Source organism: Heptranchias perlo, chromosome 6, assembly GCF_035084215.1.
Source record: "Heptranchias perlo isolate sHepPer1 chromosome 6, sHepPer1.hap1, whole genome shotgun sequence".
NCBI classification, from domain to species: Eukaryota; Metazoa; Chordata; class Chondrichthyes; order Hexanchiformes; family Hexanchidae; genus Heptranchias; species Heptranchias perlo.
In genome coordinates this window covers 25,889,278-25,915,583 of record NC_090330.1, presented here as the reverse complement: position 1 = coordinate 25,915,583, position 26,306 = coordinate 25,889,278, and the positions used below count along the sequence as shown (strand labels likewise).

The 26,306-nt window shown below is 39.6% G+C and overlaps 1 protein-coding gene across 1 annotated transcript in view; it reads left to right on the top strand.

The window, feature by feature from the left end:
* brca2 (BRCA2 DNA repair associated) overlaps nucleotides 1–26,306 on the top strand; it is a 117,507-nt gene that overhangs the window by 3,392 nt on the left and 87,809 nt on the right. The window contains 9 exon segments of the mRNA XM_067985964.1: nucleotides 911–1,062; nucleotides 1,299–1,553; nucleotides 8,360–8,465; nucleotides 13,906–13,961; nucleotides 14,268–14,308; nucleotides 14,390–14,504; nucleotides 19,955–20,007; nucleotides 22,743–22,866; nucleotides 23,265–24,686. Of these exon segments, the coding sequence (XP_067842065.1) occupies nucleotides 1,005–1,062; nucleotides 1,299–1,553; nucleotides 8,360–8,465; nucleotides 13,906–13,961; nucleotides 14,268–14,308; nucleotides 14,390–14,504; nucleotides 19,955–20,007; nucleotides 22,743–22,866; nucleotides 23,265–24,686 (2,230 nt within the window). The 5' untranslated portion in view covers nucleotides 911–1,004.

Genomic DNA, 26,306 nt, shown 5'->3' with positions numbered 1-26,306 from the left:
ATGGCTGGCTTGATTCACTCACGGTGGCCAACTTCTAATTTTCCAAGATCATCCTGCAGAGCATGAACAACCTCAAACTCCGTCTCTTCACAAACTACTTCATTTGACCTCTCCCCCATGTACACTCATAAGAGTTTATGTCCAAAATTGAGGCCATCTTGCATAGTATTCTTTAATGACTCCCTCTAAACCTAGCTCTGCTCCTAGTTCAGGTCACTGCACTCTGCAGTTTCTCCCCTGTCTGCATCTCTGTGAAACTCACTACCTATTTCCACATCAGCTACTAATTATTCAATTTCCCCTTCTTGGCCCCATGTTTGGCAATATCATAATTTTCTTGCTAATTTTGTCCCCATCCTTTCAAAGCTACTGTCTTCACAAAAAAAAACTGCCTTCAACCTCTGCTTTTTTCTAACTACTGCCCCATCTTCAATTTATCCTTTCTTTTGATCGTTCTTGGGTGTGCGTTCTCAACCCAAATAGGCCCTTACCTCTCCCAGCACACGTTATTTGTGACCCTCCAATTCAGTTTTCATCTCAGTCACAGCGCCAAGGCCACCTCAATCAAAGTTAACAAACATCCTGTGTGACTATGACCTTGTCTTGCTTGCATGCTTTTGCCTGCCTATTTTCCTCAATGGTTGATCTCTGGTCTGCATTGTTATGGTTTCAATCAATGCTAAACATTTGTTTTTGACAGCCAAGTAAAATTTTACCTCCGTGATAGATACTAGGTTAGTCTAGTTAAAATCTTTTTGGGAGAATATAAATTGGAGCAATTGAGCTATAGTCACTATTCACCATCTTTATGATGAGTTGGCAAGTACCGACAAAACTAGTAATTTTTTGGGTGGTTCAAGTATTTTCTGACATGAATAAATCATTCTGGAAACTTAAATATTATTTTCAGTTTTCACAGGAATGGCTGAATTAAACTGGATTCCAGTTTTAATGACCTGATCTGCTAGGAGTCGCGTTCTGTTGAGGTTGCATTATTGAATGAGATGAAAGAACAGAATTTAAAGAGGGCGATGTTTGATTTTATAGCCCTCTGTCAAAAAGGTGAGGAACTCAAAACTTTACTAACAGATACCTTAAAGTTGCTGTTGTGATGTTGCCACTTTGTTGAACTGCATTACATAGGTAAAACCTGTTACATGCATGTCACAAGATTATTGTTTGTTCTGTACTTCTACTTTTGTGCCTTAACTACTTTAATTTAAATAAGGTAATATCAGGGAATATTGCATTTGTATCCTTGTTTTTTTTTAAAAAACACTTTTTGTCCATTGTTGCAGATTTGGGGACATTATATCCAAATTGGTTTGAAGAACTTACTTTGTCAGCATCTTCTAACCAGCCTAAACAGCCTAGAGATGATGCCCGTTGCTTTACATCTAGTTACAATAATGATTATTTCAAAACACCATGGCAGAAACAGACTTTATATAGCCAGTTAGATTGTACTCCATTAATCTTCAGTGGTCTGACTTCAATAACCACCTCAGTATCCACACCAGAAAAAAGGAATAACCAAACTAGGTTGAAAAGAGGTAAGTCATCAAATCTCTGCAAAAATCCAGTGTATATATAATGTTTGTACCTGAGCTTTAAGTATCCTGAGATTTGTGATTTTTGGGGCTTTCAAAACCTGTATGTTAAGTGTGGCATTTTGTGATGCAGCATAGTGATTGTATAATCAGGGGGCTAGATAGTGCCTCTGCAGTCGCGACCGAGAGTCCAGGAGGGTGTGTTGCCTACCTGGTGTGAGGGTAAAGGACGTCTCGGAGCAACTGCAGAGGAACTTGGAAAGGGAGGGGGGGAAGGTTCCAGTTGTTGTGGTCCATATTGGTGTCAATAACATAAGGAAGAACAAGGAGGAGGTACTGCTCAGGGAATATCAAGCTAGGAATTAAATTTAAAAAGCAGGACCTCACAGCTGTTAATCTCAGGATTACTACCTGAGCCATGTGCTAATTGACTTAGGGATAGGCATATCAGAAAGGTGAATGCGTGACTGAAAGAGTGGTGTGGGAAGGAGGAGTTCCTTTTCATGGGACACTGGCACCAGTATTGGGACAGGAAGGAGCTGTACTACTGGGACAGGCTCCACCTGAACCGGAATGGGAACAGTGTCCCAGCGGAAAGAATAAATAGGGCAGTGGATAAGACTTTAAACTAGCAAGATGGGGGGAGGGATCTGGTAGCAATAACAAAAGCCTAAAGATTAAAAAGAATGAGTGTGAAGGTCAGACCAGGGTAAGGAATAAATATAATATAAATGGTCAAGAAACAAATAATTATAAAACAGAAGTATAAAAGGACCTTTTAAAAATAAAGTAAAGGAACAACTATTAAAGATGAATTAAACTGCCTGTACAGCAATGTACACAGTGTTCAAAATAAAACGGAACTGGAGGCAATAATCCCTAGCGAGGAACCAGATGTAGTAAGAATAACTGAAACAAGGCTACATAAAGAACAGGACTGGCAACTAAATATTGCAGGCTATAACATAACCAGAAAGAATAGCGAAGGAAGAAGGGAGGTGGAGTAGCTGTACTAATTAGAGATAACATAATGGCAGTAGAAAAAAGAGACATAACTAACAGAAGGATGGAAACAGAATTCATGTGGATTGAAATAAAAGCTAAGAGATCAATCACGCTAATAGGGGTATACGACAGACCACCTAATAGTGGAAAGGAGGTGGAGGAAGAAGTATGTAAGCAAATATGCGAAATGAGTAAAAGACATAGAATAATAATCATGGGAGATTTTAACTACCTCCAAATAAACTGGCAAGACGAGGTGGGTAAAGGGGTAGAGGGAATGGAGTTTTTACAATGTGTGCGGGACTCTTCTTACCCAGTATGTAAAAGGCCCAACAAGAGAGGAAGCACTGCTGGATCTAGTAATGGAAAATGAACCAGAACAGATAAGAGAAGTAAGCATAGGGGCACATCTAGGCAGTAGCGATCACAACATAATAAGGTTTAAGATAACGATTGAGAAGGACACATGTTAGACAGACCGAAGTAATAAATTGGAAAAAAGCAGATTTTAAAGGGATGAGACTGGGACTAGGGAAAATAAACTGGAAAAAAATTAGTGTCAAAGAAATAAAACAGCAGCGGGAAACAATTAAAACAGTGATCAGCAGAGTCCAGGAGAAATATATTCCACTAAAAGGCAAGAACAAACTAGCCAGTAATGACACACCATGGATAAATAAGGCAAAATTGAAACTAAAGAAAAAGGCATACACTAAGTACATAGACAACAAAGGAGAGGATGACAAAAGGGAATCAGAAAAGGTTAGGAAAGAAGTCAAAAAAGCAATTAGGAAGGCAAAGAGAAACTACAAAATTAAACTATCAAGCAATATAAAAAGAAACAGTGAAGTATTCTACAGATGCATAAATAATAAAAGAAGAATCAGAATAGGGATAGGGCCACTAAAGGATACACAAGAAAAACTCACAGGTAGTGATACTGAAATGGCAGAAATATTAAATAATTACTTTGCCTCAGCATTTACCAGGAAGACTAACAAGGTGGGCATGACATTAGAAGAAGAGATCAAAAAAGATATTTAAGATAGATAATTGTTAAACTAATCAAACTTAGAGAGGATAAAACCCCTGGTCTGGATGGATTGTATCTGCACATATTAAGTTAGGGAAGAGATAACAGAGGCACTATTACATACATATATCTAAAAATTCATTAGAAAAGGAAACAGTGCCAGAGGACTGGCAGACAGCTAATGTGATTCCGATATTTAAAAAGGGAGCTGGAACAAATCCAGGGAACTATAGACCAATTAGCTTAATGTCGGTGGTTAGAAAGATAATGGAATCCTTATTCAAAGATGTAATAGAAAAGCATTTAGAAACCAAAAATATAATAAAGAATAGTCAGCATGGATTTCAAAAGGGAAGGTTATCCTTGACCAATCTTATTGAATTCTTTGAAGAAGTATCAGAAAGGGTAGATAAGGGTAACGCTGTAGACGTAATATATTTGGATTTTCAAAAGGCCTTCGATAAGTTACCACATAGTAGACTCATGACTAAGATAAGAGTGTGTGGACTCGGGACAAGTAGAATGGATAGCAAGCTGGCTACAAAACGGAAAACAGAGTAGGAGTTAAAGGTAGTTACTCAGACTGGCAAATGGTGGGAAGTGGTGTTTCACAAGGATCGGTGCTGGGACCACTGTTGTTCACCATTTGCATAAACGATTTGGACTTGGGAATCAGAATTATAATTTCAAAATTTGCATTCAACACCAGATTTGGTTTGCGTCAAAATGCAAGAAGACATTAATAAACTTGCAGAATGGGTGTGTAATTGGCAAATGAATTTCAATATAGATAGAATCATAGAAAGGTTACAGCACGGAAGGATGCCATTCAGCCCATTGAGTCCGTGCTGGCTCTATGCTAGAGCAATCCAGCTCGTCCCACTCCCCCGCCCTATCCTCATAGCCCTGCATTTTTTTTACTTTCAAGTACTTATCCAGTTCCCTGTTGAAGGCCATGATTGAATCTGCCTCCACTTAGGCAGTGCGTTCCAGATCCTAACCACTCGCTGTGTAAAAAAAGTTTTTCCTCATGTCACCTTTGGTTCTTTTGCCAATCACCTAAATCTATGCCCTCTGGTTCTTGACCCTTCCGCCAACGGCCAATGGGAACAGTTTCTCTATATCTACTCTGTCTAGACCCTCCATGATTTTGAATACTCGCAACCTTCTCTGTTCCAAGGAGAACCAACTCCAGCTTCTCCAGTCTACCCACGTAACTAAAGTCCCTCATCCCTGGAATCATTCTAGTAAATCTCTTCTGCACCCTCTCTAAGGCCTTCACATCTCTCCTAAAGTGCAGTGCCCAGAACTGGACACAACACTCCAGTTGTGGCCAAACCAGTATTTTATAAAGGTTCATCATGACTTCCTTACTTTTGTACTCTATGCCTTTGTTTATAAGGCCCAGGATCCCGTATGCTTTTTTAACTGCTTTCTCAACCTGCCCTACCACCTTCAACGATTTGTGCACATATGCCCCCAGATCTCTGTTCCTGTACCCCTTTTAGAATTGTGCCCTCTAGTTTATATTGCCTCTCCTCGTTCTTCTTACCGAACTGTATCACTTCATGTTTTTCTGCGTTAAATTTCATCTGCCACGTGTCTGCCCATGCCACCAGCCTGTCTATATCCTCTTGAAGTCTATCACTATCCTTCCAAGTTTCGTGTCATCTGCAAATTTTGAAATTGTGCCCTGTATACCCAAGTCCAAGTCATTAATATATATCAAGAAAAGCAATGGTCCCAGCACCAACCAGGTAAGTGTGAGGTATTACATTTTGGTAGGAAGAATAAGGAGTCCATATTTTCCTTGGGAAAATAAGAGTCTAAATGGGTGAGGAGCAGAGGGATCTGGGGGTACAGATACACAAATCACTAAAAGTAGCGACCAGGTTAATAAGGCCATTAAACAAAGCAAACCAAGCACTGGGGTTCATTTCTAGAGGAATAGAATTAAAAAGCAGCGACTTTATGTTAAACTTGTGTAGAACCTTGATTAGACCACATTTGGAGTACTGTGAAGAGTTCTGGTCTTCATATTATAAAAAGGGTATAGAGGCACTGGAGAAGGTGCAAAAAAGATTTACTAGGATGATACCAGAACTGAAAGGTTATATCTGTCAGGAAAGATTGGACAAGTTGGACCTCTTTTCTCTAGAAAAGAGAAGACTGATGGATGACTTGATAGAGGTCTTCAAGATTATGAAAGGGTTTGATAGGATAGACGTAGAGAAGATGTTTCCACCAGAACTAGGGGTCATAAATATACGATAGTCACTAGTCTAATAGGGAATTCAGGAGAAACTTCTTTACCCAGAGAGCGGTTAGAATTTGGAACTCGCAACCACAAGGAGTAGTTGAGGCGACTAGCATAGATGCATTTAAGGGGAAGCTAGATGAGGGAGCAAGGAATGGAAGGATATGCTGATAGGGTTTGATGAAATATGGAGGAAGGAGGCATGTGTGGAACATAAACACCAGCATGGACCTGTTGGGCCAAATGACCTGTTTCTGTGCTGTACATTCTATATAATTCTATGTAATAAGTTAAGTAGGAATGTGGTGCCAGACTAACTTATTTTGCTGCATATTATTAAATAGCTTAAATGGCAGAAAAGCAGTTTGGTCCTACACCTCTGGCAGTGTTGGATTATTTTTTTTAGTTTAGAAACTAAGGTGAAGGGCCAAACTCCATAATGCACAACACAACTAAGGTTGAAAGAGATGAAAGGACAAGGTAAATCAGAAAGTAGTGATTAGATGATGCCGAACTTGGGTTTCAAAAACTAGAGGATTGTAGGAGGAGGGAAAGACTGAGCTAGGTAAAGAGTTTCACCATTTTAAAATTCTGAACAAGAATGAGTTACAGCAGGAGACTTGGAATTTAGACTTATTGCAGAGTGAAAATTTGGGGACGAGGAGGAGCATGTGGAATATTTGAAATTTAGAAGAAACGAGATGCTCGATCGAGAAGAGCCAAATTCAAGTCTTGAACAAACTTGGACTTCATAAAGAGTTGGACTTCATAAAGAGTTAAGGGATATTGAGGAAGAAAAGGAGTATTTGGTATGAAAGAGGAAATCAAGCAATGGAGAAGAAATGGGTGTTCCATACGGTCATAATGAGGCTAAGAGATGAAGAAGGGCTAAAGATTGTGCCATCAACGATAAGAGGTGGTAGCTTGGTTAGACCTGTGAGAAATAATATCTTTGAAGAATTGAAACACGATCTTCATTGCCTGTTGAGGGGCATGGAGATTTGGAAGTTGTGAGCACTAAGGACATACAATCTGAAGGAAGTTCATAAAGATAAATGAGGTAGGCCATTCTATCCATGTAGCTTGTCCTTCCACAGAAATTTGTGGTTCTGTTTCCTCCCCCATCAGAGCATCTAACTGTCTGTTATCAGTTTGTACCTATGTCTCTTTGTCCCACAGTTGTCATTTAACTTGAAATTAACCTTTTTTTTTATCCCAGTGTGTGCCTTGCATCACCATAATTTTATGAACGTAGACTAGAAACACCAGCAAACAAGTGGATAGGATTGGTGATGAATGACCAAAGTAATTTTGTGAATAAGGAATAGAGAGGGGGATGGGGGAAAGGACAGAGCAGTAGGAACTCCCAAATTAATGGAAGAAAAGTCCAGGCATTAGCTGCCAACTACACCAGCAGTAGAGCAATTTGAAGGGAAAATAAATGACAATGAATATGGTTCTGGTGGGAGACCATATCGTAATTTATTTAGAAGTGCAGTCCCAGGCCCAGCCAAGACTTTGGGGACGTCTAAGGCAATGACAAATGATTCACCAAAGTGTTCAAGAACAGAGCTCCAGAGGAGATTTGGAAGTTGTGATAAACATTAATGTCACCAGTTGAACAGCAATGCAAAAAATCATACTGGCAATCACAGATTAGGCCAGAACCTTCTAGGTAATTTGAAAGCAAATAGATTCCATAATCTTAGAATATACTAATAATAAGGCAGTAGTTTGAAGGATAACGAGAATCAATTTTCTTAAGAGATTGCACATCTTGAGGCTGGTGTGATGGATACCATCAGAACCAGATATCTTATTGCAATACATCTGATAAGTGAAGAAAGGTGACCTGGTGTGACTCAGCTTTTCCCATTGAATATCCTGTTTTCCCACCATTCCACAGCACAGTAAAACATTTTAACTTGGAGCAAAATCACACTATTGGGAGTAGTTTTTTTTTTCCTCACAAAATCTCCCACAAATCTTCATAAAGTACCATAAATATTTTGCTCTTTTAAAATTTAACTTGTGTTCTCCGCCCCCCCCCCCCCCCGCATTTTATTAATGAAGAGTATTACTGTACCTCTAACTATACCATACTGACTTCATGAGCTAAGCAGGTAGACAGATGACCCCCTCCTTGACAACATTGCACTGTAATTGTCTTCTAGGAAATGTGTGAGAGCTATCTTGCATGGTTTACTATCCAGTTTTCTTTTTTCCTCTTCCCCCCCACCCCCCCTCCCCCAGTAGGGATATGCCAGCCTTATGCTTGGCACCTCTGCCTAATAAATGGTGGAATGTAGGAACTCACTGGGGAAATGTGGAAGTGAGCCTGAATCCAGTCACTTTGGAATATCAATATACAGCAACCATATCATTCTAATGTTAAGTCAGTGCTAACATATTGCAAGGCTAAGAATAACACTGATCTCAACTTTAATGTGAGTATGAATGAAATTCTAATTTTACAGCTATGTAACAAGACAATTGATGTGAATTTGCATTTAGCAGAAAATGGTACTTATTCTACTATGATACAAGAAACTAGACCTCCGTACAAGGCAAGCGAACATGGAACCTCGAGTCCAACCTTTGATATTTCTTTGATGAAAAGGTATGTTCAATTCTTCTCTTTCTCTTTATTTTAGTGCAAGGCACTCTGAGCTGGATTTTCTTCCTGGGTAAGTTTACTGCCAGAAATATATTAGGACTGGACTTCCACCTGCTGGTGTGACCCCATCCTATTTTTCAAGAGTCAGCTTGTTGAGATGGGACTTCTAGTGCTATTTGCCCCATCTGTTGGGAGCTTGCTTCTGAGGGCAGAGGGGGATGGAAAATCCAGCACTGAGCTCCCAAATTTTTAACGCTCTCTAGTTGAGGGGTTACCAGCTGAAATTCAGCAAATTAGCGACGAGCCTTTTTGGACTGAGGGAAGGAGGCCCATAAAGAATATCATACAGGCCCAGTGGAAGGAGGTGACCTTGACTGTAAGTGCCAACTCCAACAAATCCAACATAGCTACTCAATACTGGAAGATGTTTGAAGACCTCACCAGAATAGCCAAGATAAGATGGGGCAGTCAAAACTTGAACCAATGCAATGTTAAATATGTACACATCCTAAGAAAGAAAGAAGTTGCATTTATATAGTGTCTTTTAAATTAAGTACTTTTGAAGTAGTCACTTTTGTAATGTATGGAAATGCAGCTGCCAGTTTGAACACAGTGAGGTCGCACAAACAGCAATGAAAGAAATGACCAGGTAATAAGCAAAGAGAGGGGTGCTGTGGATGCAAACCCATATCCTACCACCCCATGCTTCCAGCACTCTGCACTACTGTTCTTGTTGCTGTAAGATACTTTATTGACTGGGCACTACTGTGTTATAAAACTTTTGGTTTGTGGAGAATGCAAATGTAGATGGTCCTATATGATAGAGACTCTGTCCTTCAATGGGGTTATGCTCAGGGTATCATGCACCTCCAAGTGGTTATTTTAACTACACAATTTTGATAAAAGGGATTTATGTAATTTGTATGTTCTTCTGAAAGAAGAGCTGTGGTACCCCCTCTGGAATTATTTTGTACAGCATAGTGGTAGTGTCACATGGGTAGCACCTTTTTGAATGATGTCACTTGTGGAATATCTTCCATTTTCTTTCTTCTTTCCTTAATTAGAGGTGGGAGATTTTTGTTGGTTAAATTGATAGTCTCATTCAGTTTTAAGTGGAATTTATTTTTTTTAATTTCCTGGTTAGACAATCTGTTCCCATGCTTCTGTTTGAGCAAGTAGCAGTTCTCTACTGGCATCTTACACTTAAAAAGAAAAGTGGAGGACAGAGTTACATACCAAAAAACAAATTGTAGCGATACAAAGGGACATCTCCTAGATCAAATGGAAAGAGAATTTGGCAAATAAAACTGTAAATCACTATTTAGAACTGTTTAAACAGAAGATGGAAAGGCTACAAATAAAGTACATTCCAGTAAGGGAAAAAAAGGACTGTCAAAGACTGGGGGTGGGGGGTGGTTCTGTAGATGGATTGGGTGATTAAATCAAATTTGAAACTTTTTTTTTAAAAAAGAAGCATTTAGCATTTACAGGAGAGAGAATAGAAACAAAAGCTAGACAAATATAATGAATGTATAGAATAGTTACAAAAAAGATTAGAAAATCGAAAAGGGAAGGGAATTAGGTGGTACGGTCCCTTCTGCAATTTGGAATCAAATCCAAGTCAGACTGATAGGATGAACGTCTCCACTGTTTGCTGGCTGTAAGGGTCCTATGTGAAATGAATTTAGGCAGGCTTAATTCAATTCAGTTCTGACAAAGATTCATCGACCTGAAACGTTAACTCTGTTTCTTTCTCCACAGATGCCGCCTGACTTGCTGAGTATTTCCAGCATTTTCTGTTTTTATTTCAGATTTCCAGCATCCGCAGTATTTTGCTTTCAATTCAATTCCTGGTTGGCATGGGTCTACAGCACAAAGCTGTCCTTATTTCAGCATTAATTGGCAGTTTCACTAAGGTCACAAAATGGGTGGTGTGGGAAAAGGAAAAAATGTCTCACTGTAGAGGGTGGCCTTCTGAGGTTGGGGCCCACACATGTTGGGCCAGAATAGAGGGAGCATTACTTTGCATCTGGCTGTGCTATGCCTGACTTGGGGAGTGCTTGATGCTGACACTGGGTGCATAAAATAGGAGGCGTTCCATTGCCCCTACTAACATCCTTCACTTGGGTGAGCACAAAAAAATAAGAACATAAAAAAAGGTTAAGAGAAAAATAACAATAAGCATCAAGGGCGATCAAAAATCATTTTATAAGCATATTAGTTGTAAAAGGATAGACATGGAAGGAGTAGGTTTGCCAAGAGATGAAGGAGCCAAGCTTGTGGTGGAGAGTGAGGAAATAGCAGAGATACTAAATAAGTACTTTGCCTAAGTTTTCATAGGTGATGTGAATATTGCAATTGTAGAACATCAGAGGTTAGTGTAGAACATTTAGTGAAGGTTATATGGTATCAAAGAAGTTGCTCAAAATAAGAGGCAAATCACCAGGATCTAATGGTTTATATCTAAGGGTCCTGAGGGAAACTGGAGAAGAAATAGTGGAAGCTGTGACTAAAATTTTCCAAAATTCTGTGGAAAGGGAAATTTTGCCAGAGGACTGGAGTGTGGCAAATGTGACATCCCTTTTCAAAAAAGGAGGTTGGGATAAGCCAGGAAATTATAGACTATTTTGTCTTCATTTGTAGCTAAACTATTACAAGCTATAATGTAGGATGAAATTCCTATGTACTTGGAGACATATGAGCTAATTAGGGTCAGTCAGCATGGTTTTCTAAAAGGCAAATAGTGTTTCAACCAATTTGACATGGGGCATAGGCTTGCAGGAGGGGCAGATAAGAGATGGAGTTGAAATGAGAAGTAATAAATTGGAATTAAGAAACAGGAAATACAGCTTAAATGCTAGGTGTTGAAATGGATTAAAGGAGCAGGGGAACCTAGGTGTGCAGTTATACAGGTCATTAAAGGTTGTAGCACAAGTAGAAAAGGCCATAAAAGGACAAATTGAATCCTTGGTTTTGTACCTAGAGGCACAGTATGCAAAAGATAAATTTGAACTTGTACAAGATCTTAGTTAGGTCATAGTTGGAATATTGTACACCATTTTGGGTACTCAATCATAGGAAAGATATAAAAAATGGAAACTGTGTACTGTAGATTCACTAGGATGTTAGGAGGGTTGAATGGTTGCAGTTATGAAGGACTAAAGAAGTTGGGCTTTTTTCACTAGAGAAAATTAAAGGGTAACCTGATGAAGGTCTTAAAGATCATGAACGGTTATGATTATGAAGAGTTATGATAAGATGAAATGATGGATTGTTTCTGTTGGTTGGTGAGAATATGACAAGAGGGCACAAATTTAAGGTAATCACAAAGAATTAAAGGGGAGGTTAGAAAAAATGTCTTTACACAGAGTGGTTAGAATGTGAAATTATCTGCCACAAACCATCGTAGAAGCAGAGTTCATAAGTACTTTTAAAAGGGTACTTTTACATAGATGCTCAAAAAAAGGAATATTAAAGGGTGTAGGGTGTGAGCAAGAGAGTGTGATTAAACTAGGTGGCTCATGTTGGGGGAAAACACAGGCGTAGACTCAAAGGGCCAAAAGGCCAGTTTCTGCACTGTAAATTTGTGATTCTTAGCCTAGTGGTATTTGGAGAAAATTACCTACCATATAGGGCTTTCATTCTTTGAAAAGATTGCTACCAATTTTGCTACACATTCTCACATATTTTGCCTGGATGGGATTAAAAAAATAAGGCATATTGTATGAATTATAATTATTAGTACAATTTATAACTACAATTTTCACAAAAGGAAGACTAGTGAACAACTGGAAGGTATCCTTGTTCTTCACTGCTACAAAGTCTTAACCAAACTGCAGACTAGAATTGAGAACACGGCTGCTTTAAGATTATTATGAAAAGGATGGGGAACCAAAAAGTCATCTCAGACAGATTTTGATCATTATTTATTGATGTAAATTGTATGATGCTTATTGTAAAGTTAATGATTCCCATATTCTGTGAAGGAGTAAATAACTTGTGTTCTTCATTCCTTTTGGGAAGTATTGTTTTGTAAGTCTGAGCATGGTGCGGCTGAGCTTTAGCTGGAATTTACTTGGCGTTGGGCTCTGGAAATGTTGTTCAAATCACTCACTTTTCAGACCATTCATTCTTTACTGTGCTTCTACTTCTGTTTCTGTTTGATGCTTTAGTCAGCAACAGAGCTGAGTTGGGGAGCTTGCTTTGTGGAGAGTTTGATGTGTTGGAGTTACAAATTGCCTTGCCATCATCTGGAACTTAAAGTCCACTTTGTACATCCTTATTAACAGCTTTTTGTTTAGCATAACCTTGGATTGAAACTAAATGGTTTGCATGAAATCTTGACATTTTATTACTCCATTTATGTTACAGAACTGTTACATGTAGAAGCAATTCTGTAATACATTGTAGCTTGCAGTGCCATAGATTTCATAGTACTGGTGGCAACAAATTCAGTTGTGTGGAAATCACACCAATTGGACATGCTCATGTTTGGTCAGGAAAAAAAAGTCAATTTTCATCTCTGTTGGAACCTGATAAAACCACTGCAAATAACAGAACTGTTCATTTACATTACTGCACTTCTGATAGCAGTAGGGAAAGTTATTAATCATGCTGAAATAGCTGTATTGTAATATGCAATTTACATAGTGGAACCATTACCCAAGACTTGGCTCAATGACTGAATGCACAAAGTGATTCACAGTATGTGGGGTGGAGTTAAACCTCTAAAGTAACTTGAGGCATGTTTATCAGTGCTAGATTTTAGGGAAAAAAGCGAAAGTAACTTTAAAGCTTTACTCGTAAAATATAAAATTTTATTTTCTGCACAGAGGATCATTATTGCCTAAATAACTGAAGCTCTTGTTTTTCCAAGGAGAGTGAGAATACCATATTAGCACCCTTTGAGACTGAATAGAAAATGTTGATAATTATTTTAAGTTGTGATGGGGGGAACAACATCAGTTAAAGGACACTGTACATTTCTGTATTAAACTGAAGAATTGTTGGGTTCCTGTCTCAATTTTTCATTTATAACATTAGCAATGTTTATAACATTAGCATTAGCATTTATAACATTAGTATGATCCTAAGTTGGTATGTCAAAAATGCAGGTCACTGAGCTTTATTTCAGTTCTGGGATCTAGTCTAAAACTGCCAGCTTTGAGAGGTGATGTGCTTACACTTAATCCCAACAAATTCTAAGGTATGTATTGCACATAAAAAATGCACCTCAAGTTTTTTGAGAGTTAGTCCCACACATTTAACATCCCTTCCTCCTGAAAAAAGGAGATACTGTACATATTAGTGATCAAATCTGCATGGAAGAGGGAAAGAAAATGCTTCGTAAATCAGTTCTCCTCATGACACTAGGAATACGGCATACAAATCCAGCAAAAAAAATCCTGAAGCTAATTCTTTATTTTTTTTTAAATCATTCTAGCCCTGCTCTCTTGCACAATACATGCAGGACTCCACAGCATACTTATTCTATCCAAGGTGGGTGTAACTTCAATGTGATTTCCTATAGTAAACCAGCAATAACTTGTCCAGATGCTCTTGGCACTTCAAAATGTTGACCAGTAAAACGTTTCATTTCTCCACCCACACAACTATCAAAGTAATATTAGATTAATTAGAAAGATTAAGTCTGACAACTGGGAGTAAAATGTGTATCTCTTCATTCAGGCAAATTAACAACTGATGAACTGAATCATACTTTGTTACAATTCTCTGCAAAATATAAATTACATTTATACTAAGGAACAAAAATGTTCATTATAAAAAATATATATTTTCTTCCAGGTGATGGATGTTCATTTTTCACCCCTCCAGTATCATCCGAGGTAAGGATTCATTCAGTTTTATTTTTGTTTTTTTTTTGTTTTGTTTTAAAGAAAAATATTGCAAACCTTATTTCTTAATAGGTCACATCAAAGCAGATTGCGGAAAGCCTTGGAGTTGAGGTGGATCCTGACATGTCTTGGACTAGTTCATTAGCAACACCGCCGTCGTTAACTCCAACAGTCATTATATGTAAAGGTGAGCTGTGAAATCAATTTCAGCCTTAGAAACTGGGTCAAAATAATGCTTTATGTAATCCACCAAATGCTGCTTAGTGCTGTTAATTTTTATATTATTTTTTACCAAATGCACAGATTATCAGGTCCATTTGCTATTTTAAAAAATGTTTTGTCATCCTTTTAAGGAGTGATTTGATTGAGGTATTTCAATTCTTGTCATTATTTTACAGGCAAATAGGGAACAACTCTTCCTTTTAGTAGGGGAATCCAGAGCAAGGGGATATTAATTTTAGAATTCGAGCTCAGCTAATCAAAAGAAAATTCATGAAGACCATATTGAAATAAAGGATTTTGGAAATGTCGAACTCCCTGCCCCAGGAGTCCAAAGATGCAAAATCAATTGAGATGTTCAAAAGGGACATAGATGCCTACTTGGAAATATGGTGTATAAGGAAATAGAGAAAGGCAGGGGATTGGGATTAAAAAGAAACAGCTGCCATGGCTAACAAAATAGCAGAGTTGGCTGGATAGGCTGAAAGACTTACTTGTGTTCCTTGTTCCCAGGCCTAGTGAACTTATCCTTCCAGTACTCCAACTTACTCAACCAAGCACTAACTGCATTTCAAACTCTCCTAATGTTTTTCACTGTACTACCTTAACACTTAAGATTGTTTCACATATTTACCAACCTTTAAAGAAATTTATTTCTAAGATCTGATTTTAAATTTACTATTCACTAGGTTTCATTTGTCTTTTTGGCCCACTGGCCTGACTGTAGACCTTAATCTTTCATCATAGCTTTGCAACTGGGATCGTTCTTGTCACTCTTTTATGTCTCCTCACCAATGCATGTATGTCATTTTTGAAGGGGGGCAACCAGAATTGTGGTTTAACCGGTATAACTGCATAATCCAACGTTCTATTTGCTCATTTAATTGCTTCTCCACATTGAAAGTGATGAATCAATTGTAACTTCCCCATATTCATTTTCCCCATGCTAATTCTGTTCCCTTCATTGTATTTCTTTGGTTCTTCTCAGTATTTTAATTTCATTTGTCTCATATACGCACAAAAGAAGTTGAAGTTTGTCAAGAACTTCCCCATCCAAATCCTTGCAAGCTATTTCTGATTAAGCTATTGATATATAATGAGTTACACTATATTTAGATGAAGGAAGATTGACCGTATATGAAGAAAGAATGTAATAACTCAATACATTTGGACTGATCAGAAAAAAAATTCTGTAGGAACATTTCTTAAACAAAGTTCACTTACTTAAGCTTTAACCCAAAGGCCTCCCCCCACCCCTGCTGTTGGTGGTATAATGGATGTTTTGTAGTTTATGGCTTTGTGTAACAATATTTCAAAAATGTTCAGTTCATTCCTGTAGGTGGTTGGTTGATTTGTTTAGATTTTTCTGTTTCTTCATCTCAGACTTTCATTTCAGTCTTGATAATTTTATGTTTATCTTCCTAGATTCCACTGTGCACTTTTGTGTTTATGACTAACATTTTTTTCTTTGCTCACTGTTCTTCAGCTTTCTCCTTTCCTTATACTTTCAACCCTCCAACATATTCTTCTCTCCTTGTGACTTCCTTCTGTTGATAAACTACTCTTCACTCCTACTTTTACTACATAGCAAGCTTTTCTGACTCCAGTTCTTAATGGGTGTGCTGTTGAATTTCAGCAAGATCCTGCTCTGTTTGCCTCTGCTACCTCTATTATGCTGTTAGTGAAACACATTTTTTGGGGGTTTGGTAGTGAATTCTCACCTTTCAGCTCATGCTCTTAAACCACAACAGTCACCTAGATCCTGACCCCTTCATACTCAGAAGTAAATTCCTCAGTGTTAGAATCATAGAATCATAGAAGTTTACAACATGGAAACAGGCCCTTTGGCCCAACATGTCCATGTCGCCCAGTTTATACCACTAAGCTAGTCCCAATTGCCTGCACTTGGCCCATATCCCTCTATACCCATCTTACCCATGTAACTGTCCAAATGCTTTTTAAAAGACAAAATTGTACCTGCCTCTACTACTGCCTCTGGCAGCTCGTTCCAGACACTCACCACCCTTTGAGTGAAAAAATTGCCCCTCTGGACCCTTTTGTATCTCTCCCCTCTCACCTTAAATCTATGTCCCCTCGTTATAGACTCCCCTACCTTTGGGAAAAGATTTTGACTATCTACCTTATCTATGCCCCTCATTATTTTATAGACTTCTATAAGATCACCCCTTAACCTCCTACTCTCCAGGGAAAGAAGTCCCAGTCTATCTAACCTCTCCCTATAAGTCAAACCATCAAGTCCCGGTAGCATCCTAGTAAATCTTTTCTGCACTCTTTCTAGTTTTAATAATATCCTTTCTATAATAGGGTGACCAGAACTGTACACAGTATTCCAAGTGTGGCCTTACTAATGTCTTGTACAACTTCAACAAGACATCCCAACTCCTGTATTCAATGTTCTGACCAATGAAACCAAGCATGCCGAATGCCTTCTTCACCACCCTATCCACCTGTGACTCCACTTTCAAGGAGCTATGAACCTGTACTCCTAGATCTCTTTGTTCTATAACTCTCCCCAACGCCCTACCATTAACGGAGTAGGTCCTGGTCTGATTCGATCTACCAAAATGCATCACCTCACATTTATCTAAATTAAACTCCATCTGCCATTCATCGGCCCACTGGCCCAATTTATCAAGATCCCGTTGCAATCCTAGATAACCTTCTTCACTGTCCACAGCCACCAATCTTGGTGTCATCTGCAAACTTACTAACCATTCCTCCTAAATTCTCATCCAAATCATTAATATAAATAACAAATAACAGCGGACCCAGCACCGATCCCTGAGGCACACCGCTGGTCACAGGCCTCCAGTCTGAAAAACAACCCTCTACAACCACCCTCTGTCTTCTGTCGTCAAGCCAATTTTGTATCCATTTGGCTACCTCACCTTGGATCCCGTGAGATTTAACCTTATGTAACAACCTACCATGCGGTACCTTGTCAAAGGCTTTGCTGAAGTCCATGTAGACCACGTCTACTGCACAGCCCTCATCTATCTTCTTGGTTACCCCTTCAAAAAACTCAAATCAAATTCGTGAGACATGATTTTCCTCTCACAAAACCATGCTGACTGTTCCTAATTAGTCCCTGCCTCTCCAAATGCCTGTAGATCCTGTCCCTCAGAATACCCTCTAACAACTTACCCACTACAGATGTCAGGCTCACCGGTCTGTAGCTCCCAGGCTTTTCCCTGCCGCCCTTCTTAAACAAAGGCACAACATTTGCTACCCTCCAATCTTCAGGCACCTCACCTGTAGCTGTCGATGATTCAAATATCTCTGCTAGGGGACCCGCAATTTCCTCCCTAACCTCCCATAACGTCCTGGGATACATTTCATCAGGTCCCGGAGATTTATCTACCTTGATGCGCGTTAAGACTTCCAGCACCTCCCTCTCTGTAATATGTACACTCCTCAAGACATCACTATTTATTTCCCCAAGTTCCCTAACATCCATGCCTTTCTCAACCGTAAATACCGACGTGAAATATTCATTCAGGTTCTCACCCATCTCTTGTGGTTCCGCACATAGATGACCTTGTTGATCCTTAAGAGGCCCTACTCTCTCCCTAGTTACTCTTTTGCCCTTTATGTACTTGTAGAAGCTCTTTGGATTCTCCTTTGCCTTATCTGCCAAAGCAATCTCATGTCCCCTTTTTGCCCTCCTGATTTCTCTCTTAACTCTACTCCGGCAATCTCTATACTCTTCAGGGGATCCACTTGATCCCAGCTGTCTATGCATGTCATATGCCTCCTTCTTCTTTTTGACTAGGGCCACAATCTCCCTACCTCTACCAGCCTTGCCCTTCACTTTATAAGGAATGTGCTTACCCTGAACCCTGGTTAACACACTTTTGAAAGCCTCCCACTTACCAGACGTCCCTTTGCCTGCCAACAGACTCTACCAATCAACTTCTGAAAGTTCCTGTCTAATACCATCAAAATTGGCCTTTCCCCAATTTAGAATTTTAACTTTTGGGCCAGACCTATCATTCTCCATAGCTATCTTAAAACTAATGGAATTATGATCACTGGTCCCAAAGTGATCCCTCACTAACACTTCTGTCACCTGCCCTTCCTTATTTCCCAAGAGGAGGTCAAGTTTTGCCCCCTCTCTAGTCGGGCCATCCACATACTGAATGAGAAATTCCTCCTGAATACACTCAACAAATTTCTCTCCATCCAAGCCCCTAATGCTATGGCTGTCCCAGTCAATGTTGGGAAAGTTAAAGTCCCCTACTATTACCACCCTATTTTTCTTGCAGCTGTCTGTAATCTCCTTACATATTTGCTCCTCAATTTCCCATTGACTATTTGGGGGTCTGTAGTACAATCCTATCAAAGTGATCTCTCCCTTCTTATTTTTCAGTTCTACCCATATGGACTCAGTGGGCGAACCCTCGGATATATCCCCTCTCACTACTGCCGTGATGTTCTCCCTAATCAAGAACGCAACTCCCCCTCCTCTCTTACCTCCTGCTCTATCTTTCCTATAGCATCTGTACCCTGGAACATTGAGCTGCCAGTCCTGCCCCTCCCTTAGCCATGTTTCAGTAATAGCTATAACATCCCAGTCCCATGTACCCATCCATGCCCGGAGTTCATCTGCCTTGCCCATCAGACTTCTTGCATTGAAATAAATGCAGTTTAATCTAGACTTCCCTTGGTCTTTGCCCTGCTTTCTCAGACCATCTGTCCGGTCATGTTTTGTACACTCTCCCTTACTGCCTTTTGTTTCTGTCACCACTTTACTTCCCACTGACTCCCTGCATCGGTTCCCATCCCCCTGCCACATTAGTTTAAACCCTCCCCAACAGCAGTAGCAAACACTCCCCCTAGGACATTGGTTCCAGTCCTGCCCAGATGCAGACCGTCCAATTTGTACTGGTCCCACCTCCCCCAGAACCAGTTCGAATGGCCCAGGAATTTGAATCCCTCCCTCTTGCACCATCTCTCAAGCCACGTATTCATCCTAGCTATCCTGTCATTCCTACTCTGACTAGCCCGTGGCACTGGTAGCAATCCTGAGATTACTACCTTTGAGGTCCTACTTTTTAGTTTAACTCCTAACTCACTAAATTCAGCTTGTAGGACCTCATCCCGTTTTTTACCTACATCGTTGGTACCTATATGCACCACGACAAACTGGCTGTTCACCCTCCCCCTCCAGAAGGTGACTGAGCCGACTTCTCCCAGAATGCCCCTCTGTCTCCTTTGCTGGATGCTTTTCCTCCTGGTAGTCACTGAAGGCAATATCATTGGAATCTGGGTTTTAGCAACTTCCAGGTTTGGAATGACTGTCAGGAAAGGCTAAAAAATGCTCACAACAGATTCACTTTGTTTCTTTGCAAATAATTCTGAGCATTCTACCATTAATTAATTTGTTGCACTTTTCAGCCAAAGAAAATGATTTGCCTCAAGACAGGTCTAAGGAAGTACAAGTGCCTTTGGTAAGCTGATGTATCTATTGGAGTCTGTTAGGCATGAGTAAGGGAACCAATTATCTTATATAAATCACAGTTTCAAGCAGCACATTGTCACTCATCAAAATCCTGTATGATGGTGAGGGTATTTTTATTTTTTTGGCATAAGTGACTGGAAAAATGGTTAAAAGCAGTTGTGCATATTTAACGAGGTAGGGCCAGAAATTCCTCAGGGCAGCAATCTCCATAATTGCACTGGGATTGAGCCCACCGATGACCTCTGCCACTGAACCCGCTGGAATATGCTGGATCAGTGGGACGTCACTTCACTTAATGTGGATTCTCACGCCAGTACGGTGTGCCTAGTGCCTACCTGTCTCAGAATGCCACAAAATGCCCTGGTCCAGGGTAGGAGGTGTTGTGTTACCCCCTCCTGGGAACAGTGAGGCGGTCCCCTTTGTAAGGGGACAGCATTAAACAAAGCTGGTCATAAATCATTGGAGGTCCTGGCCGTAATCCTATTCTGAACCCCCATGGTGGGCCTCACAACCGATGTTGAGGAGGCCAGTATGCTTCTTCCCAATGGGCATGCTGGCCTCTGAAGATACGTTGACTTTCTCTAAGATCAAGGTCACAGGAACTTCCTTCCCCTCTGACTCTTACAAGGCCCTACAGGAATTTCCAGTGCAGGCTGGAACTTCACATATCCGTGTCCTTCACATATCTGATTTTCATCCTCAAGATGTTTCTAATGGGACTAGTTAAAAGTAACATAATTGTACTGGTTTGGTTTTTAAATTTAGAAAAGTAGATTGTTGCTGTATAACTGATTTTGTTGGATAGAACCTAATTAAGTATGCCCAGGCTTTAAAATAAACTTAATGTATTCCTTTTAAAATTGCATTTTACATGGTATTGAACTAAGAAGGTAGAGACTCTGATTACAGTCTACTGAATTTAAAATTATGATCATTCAAATTTTTAGTGTTAAATTCCCAGGGGGTTCAGAATGGGGTTATGGCCTGGACCTCCAATGATTTATGACCAGCTTTGTTTAATGCTGTCCCCTTACAAAGGGGACCGCCTCACTGTTCCCAGGAGGGGGTAATACAACACCTCCTACAACTAAACTTTCTAATTTGTTTAATAGAAATGTAGCACAAAAATGACTGAATTATCTGGAGTAGTTTGTATTTCTATTGACTAAGTGAATGCTAAAATTCTGGAAGTAGGCTGGTGAGCCAGTGTAATATACTGACTGCCAAATTGCTGAGTTGGGAAACAAGGGAACTGCTCTGGGAGAAGCAAGCTGCTTTCACCAAAAAGCTAGACTAATGGCACACGTGTGTGTTAAAAGGGAAATCGTATTTGACAAATCTGTTCGTTTTTTGAGGGTGTAACTGGCAGGGTAAATAAGGGGGAACCAGTGGATGTAGTATATTTGGATTTTCAAAAGGCATTCGATAAGGTACCACATAAGAGGTTATTACACAAGATAATAGCTCATGGGATTGGAGGTAATATGTTACCATGGATTAATTGGTTAGCGGACAGAAAACAGAGTAGGAATAAATGGATCATTTTCGGGTTGGCAGGTGACTAGTAGGGTGCCGCAGGGATCGGTGCTTGGGCCTCAGCTATTTACAATCCAAACTAATGACTTAGATGAAGGGACAGAGTGTAATGTATCCAAGTTTGCTGACAATACAAAGCTAGGTGGGAAAGTAAACTGTGAGGAGGATGCAAAGGGATAGCGACAGGTTAAGTGAGTGGGCAAGAAGGTGGCAGCTGGAGTATAATGTGGGGAAATGTGAGGTTATTCATTTTGGTCGGAAAAGTAGAAAAACAGAATATTTTTTAAATGGTGAGAAACTACTAAATGTTGGTATTCAGAAGGATTTGCGTGTCCTTGTAAAAGAAACACAGAAAGTTAACATGCAGGTACAGCAAGCAATTAGGAACGCAAATGGTATTTTGGCCTTTATTGCGAGGGGTTTGGAGTACAAGAGTAAGGAAATCTTACTACAATTGTACAGGGCTTTGGTGAAACCACGCCTAGAGTACTGTGTGCAATTTTGGTCTCCTTACCAAAGGAAGGATGCACATGCCTTAGAGGCAGTGCAATGAAAGTTCACGAGATTGATTCCTGGGATAAGAGGTTTGTCCTATGTGGAGGGATAGAGTAGAATGGGCCTATACTGTCTGGAGTTTAGAAGAATGAAGTGATCTCATTGAAACATATAAGATTCTAAGAGGGCTTGACAGGGTGGATGTTGAGAGGATGTTTCCCCTGGCTGGAGCATCTCGAACTAGGGGACATAGTCTCAGGATAAGGGGTCAGATGAGGAGGAATTTCTTCACTCAGAGGGCCGTGAATATTTGGAATTCTCTACCCCAGAGGGCAGTGGATACTCAGTTGTTGAGTCTTTTGAACACTGAGATCGATAGATTTTTGGACTCTAAGGGAATCAAGGGATATGGGGATCGGGCGGGAAAGTGGAGTTGAGGTTGAAAATCAGCCATTATCTTATGGAATGGCGGAGCAGGGTTGAGGGGTCTTATGGCCTACTCCTGCTCATGTTTCTTATTTTACTATAGAGTACTGTTGGCAGTCACACAGGAGCACTGATCAGTTGCTTGTTCTTGCAACTGGAACCAAAAAGTAATCAACCTGTTTTACAGGGTTTAAAACCTAAGCTTTAAAAACTTGATTTCATTATCTATACTGTTGACATCCTAATCAGCTATTCATTTACTTGCAGCTTTTACACAGTAATTTAAATGCACAATCCAATGCATTTGCTGTTGATTTAAACAGTGCATGTGCACTGCCTGTGATTGGGGAGGAGGAAAATGAAGAAATGGAAGCTGTTGATCAGAGTTGTAGTAAGTGTAATTGCTTTTCTTTCAAATTAACCTCTTGCTTTCAAATTGGGTACCATCTAAAGAGTTGTCAAAAGAAGACCCAATAATGGCAATATTTTGGCAATCGTCTTGCAAACAGAGCACATTTTAAATTAATCATTAACGAGCTCTACTTGCAGACTGAAAACAGGACTGGCGGTCCAGTTCTTGATTTTGTTTTTACATATTAATGTGCTGCTAGCCCATGTTAATTCATATTCCTCACCTTTTGGGTTGAGTAATTCTTTCAAACCAAAATCATAATGCAGAATCTTCAGGGTTGTCATACCTGCCACTCTTCCAAGTCATATGCTCTGATAATTAAGCATTCTTAATAACTTTGAATAGTTTTAAAAAGGTCACTGTTGTGTGCTTTTTAGAGCCTGGAGATGGACCAGACCATTTGGTTAATGATAGCAAAAGCTATGAAGATGGAAAGCTGTGTATTTCTAAGATAATTTGGAAACAGACTGTGCCTGATGAAACGATGTCTTTCACTGAGTCGATGCATTTGGGACTGAGAAGAGTGAAATCCCATACAAGAAAGAGAAAGAAAAATTCTACGGTTGGCAATTTTCAGACAAACAGCATTAAAACTTTATTATCTCACTCCTCTGACGCAAAGGGCTCCTTGGAGAGCATCGTAGCTGAATCAAACTGCAACATGGTTTCTAATAACTTGACTTTTAGTCCAGTTAAAGACTGCAATATGAAACCGATTTTCTTGATTGAAAAGAACTCTGTCAATCAAAACCAGAGAGCTGACATTCACTTATATGACAAAAGCTCAGAGAAGGATTTATCAGGCCATAATGTATCTTCGTCATCTGACTGGTCCCAGCTAAATCTCTCGGAACTTGATGAAAGTCAGATGATTAATGAATGCTCTGGCCTAGTGGATTCTTCTACAAATGCATTGTGTTTGAGAAATGGGGAGGATCTAGCACTCATTTCAAATGAAAATGCCAGTAATCTGCAACTAGATAACACTTTAGAGGAAGTCATTGATAAAGGATCTGTATCCTGGGAAGAGATGGGTCCAATAGCTCAGAGTTCAACCTCTCATTCCTTAACAGGTGAAGTAACAAAGATTCGTTTTAATAACTGTGCAGTTACTAATGATTTCAGAACAGTTGGTGAAAGCACAAAGAATTCTGAAGCAGAAGTGCAATCCAGTTCTCCAAACCATACTTGTGTTACAACCCAATTGTCAAAACTACCCTCTCCTGAAACTCCCTACACAGATTATTTCACAATTGGTAATTCAAAACAAATTCAACCACTTGTCGAGAGGTGTATGGATTCAGAGTCAGAAACTGTTTCACCCAGACTTTTTCCCATTTGCAAGAATGAAAGAGCACAGATAAAAAAGAGCACTAATCTTGACAGTAAAACCAACCTAATAAAGCTAGTGACTACTTTGAAAGATCACACAGCCAGTTTTACAGACACTGCCAATAACAACAATATGCCCAATCAACCTGCTGTAGGTTCTAGAATGCTTAATAATGGTGTTTACAGTGTAACAGATCCAGGTACTGCTAAAAGTACCACACTGGTTCTGAATTCAGTAAAATGTCAAGTGGATGAAGAAGACCATAGTTTCTTGCTTTCCACCCTGAAGGGGCGTCCACGAAAATTCCTTTACTCTGTGCAAGACCCTTCAAATCACCAAGAGCAAAAGAACATCTCTGTGGACAGAACTGATTTACAAAATAGAACACCGATTTTTCCTTTGGTACTAGAGCCTTCCTGCAAATCATCTGCTCAAACATTTGGAAAGCGACATAAGTCTGTGTCAGGTAAAACTCATCTTGTGCTAATTTTTACTTTTTTTTAGCTGATATCCTGAATGCTTTCAATTCTAGATGACCTCCATTGATAACTAAAGTGACTTTATACTAAATTTTTGCTATGTGCTTGGACTGACAACAGTCCATCTTCCTCCTATTAAGCTGGTAACTTACTTTTTAATGCATGAAACTGGGAGATGATGATGTCTTTGAGGAGCTTAGATAGGACAGTAAGTTTAGAGATATGATGGTAGTTGGAGAGCACAGAGCGGTAATGGATGGCTTTCTTGGAGGGGGGGTGATTTTTTTTTGAAAGGAAGGGGGAAAAGTGCCTCAGAAAAAGGAGCCATTAACAGTCACCTAGCATGGGGATTAAAACTTCACTGCTCAAGTGTTGAGTGGGGAGGAGGGATCAAGGAAGTAGACAGTGGGTTTCATAGATGTGATGAGCATGGGGAGAACTGAGGGAGAAGCTGCAGAGTGATGGGATATTGGGCTGGAGTGGGTGAGGGTAAGGGTTGGGAACAGGGATGGAGAGGAACGCGATGAAGCGGCAGAGGCAGGCGCTCAGCGGTCTAGTGTTCATGACCTCTTTGCAGAGTGTAAGGAGGAGGTTAATCATAGTTGTCCTTGCTCTCCAGCATGTTTCTGGAGTAGTAAGGAGTTTTGGCCACAGAAAGTGAGGCATGGTAAAACTTGTCATGGTGGGAATGAGAGCAAGAAAAGATAAATTAACTAATCTGATCACTTTATTTTTAATTTTAGCATTTAAAAAATGTGCTATCAAACCTCAGAATTTAAAGTTTCAGTATTAAAACTTATAACTCATTATGAGGTGTGCTTTTAGACAGTATAAATGTGCTTTTCTCCTCCTGTTCAGTTTTCTCTCCCTTTCCAAACATCCTCTCTTCTCTCTCCTCCTACCCCATAGGGGTTTGCATATTTATTGAAGTCAGTCTTCTGAAAATGTAATGAGAATTTTTTTAACCATTCCTGAACATCTCTCAAAATGTTAATAGGACTTAACTTTATCAAAGGTATTGTCTATTTTGCCAATTCTAAGGAAAGTGTAATTTATTAGTCACCTATGTCAGTATAGAAGGCAACTTCTGTTGATCACATATTTTGGAAGGTGTGGTTCAGTCAAAGCACAAAAAATTGTCTTAGTTTAATCATAATTACACAACAGCTAAAGGATCTCGACCTTTAGTCATGCTGGACTCATCTAGATAACATAACATTTGACTTTTCTTCTATTTGCCAAAGCCGAGTGTTCTATGTGAAAGAGTAGTGTAGTGGTTATGGTACTGGACAAGCAATCCAGAGGTCATGAGTTCAAATCCCACCATGGCAACTTGTGGAATTGCATTCATTAAATCTAATAATTAGAGGGTTCGTAACAAAAAAAATTGACATGAAACCTAACTTGAGGGAACCTGCCACCCTCCCCAGTCCTGCACTAATGCCATGCAGTTGTTTTTTTTTTAAATGGACATTACCACATCCTGATAATAAATGAAAATTTGATTAATCGTTGACAGTAGAGGTATCATCTAACATTAATTGAAAGGAACTTTTTTTTTCTCAAGGAAATATTGGCAATTTATTTCTTTCAAGAGTCACTTAGAC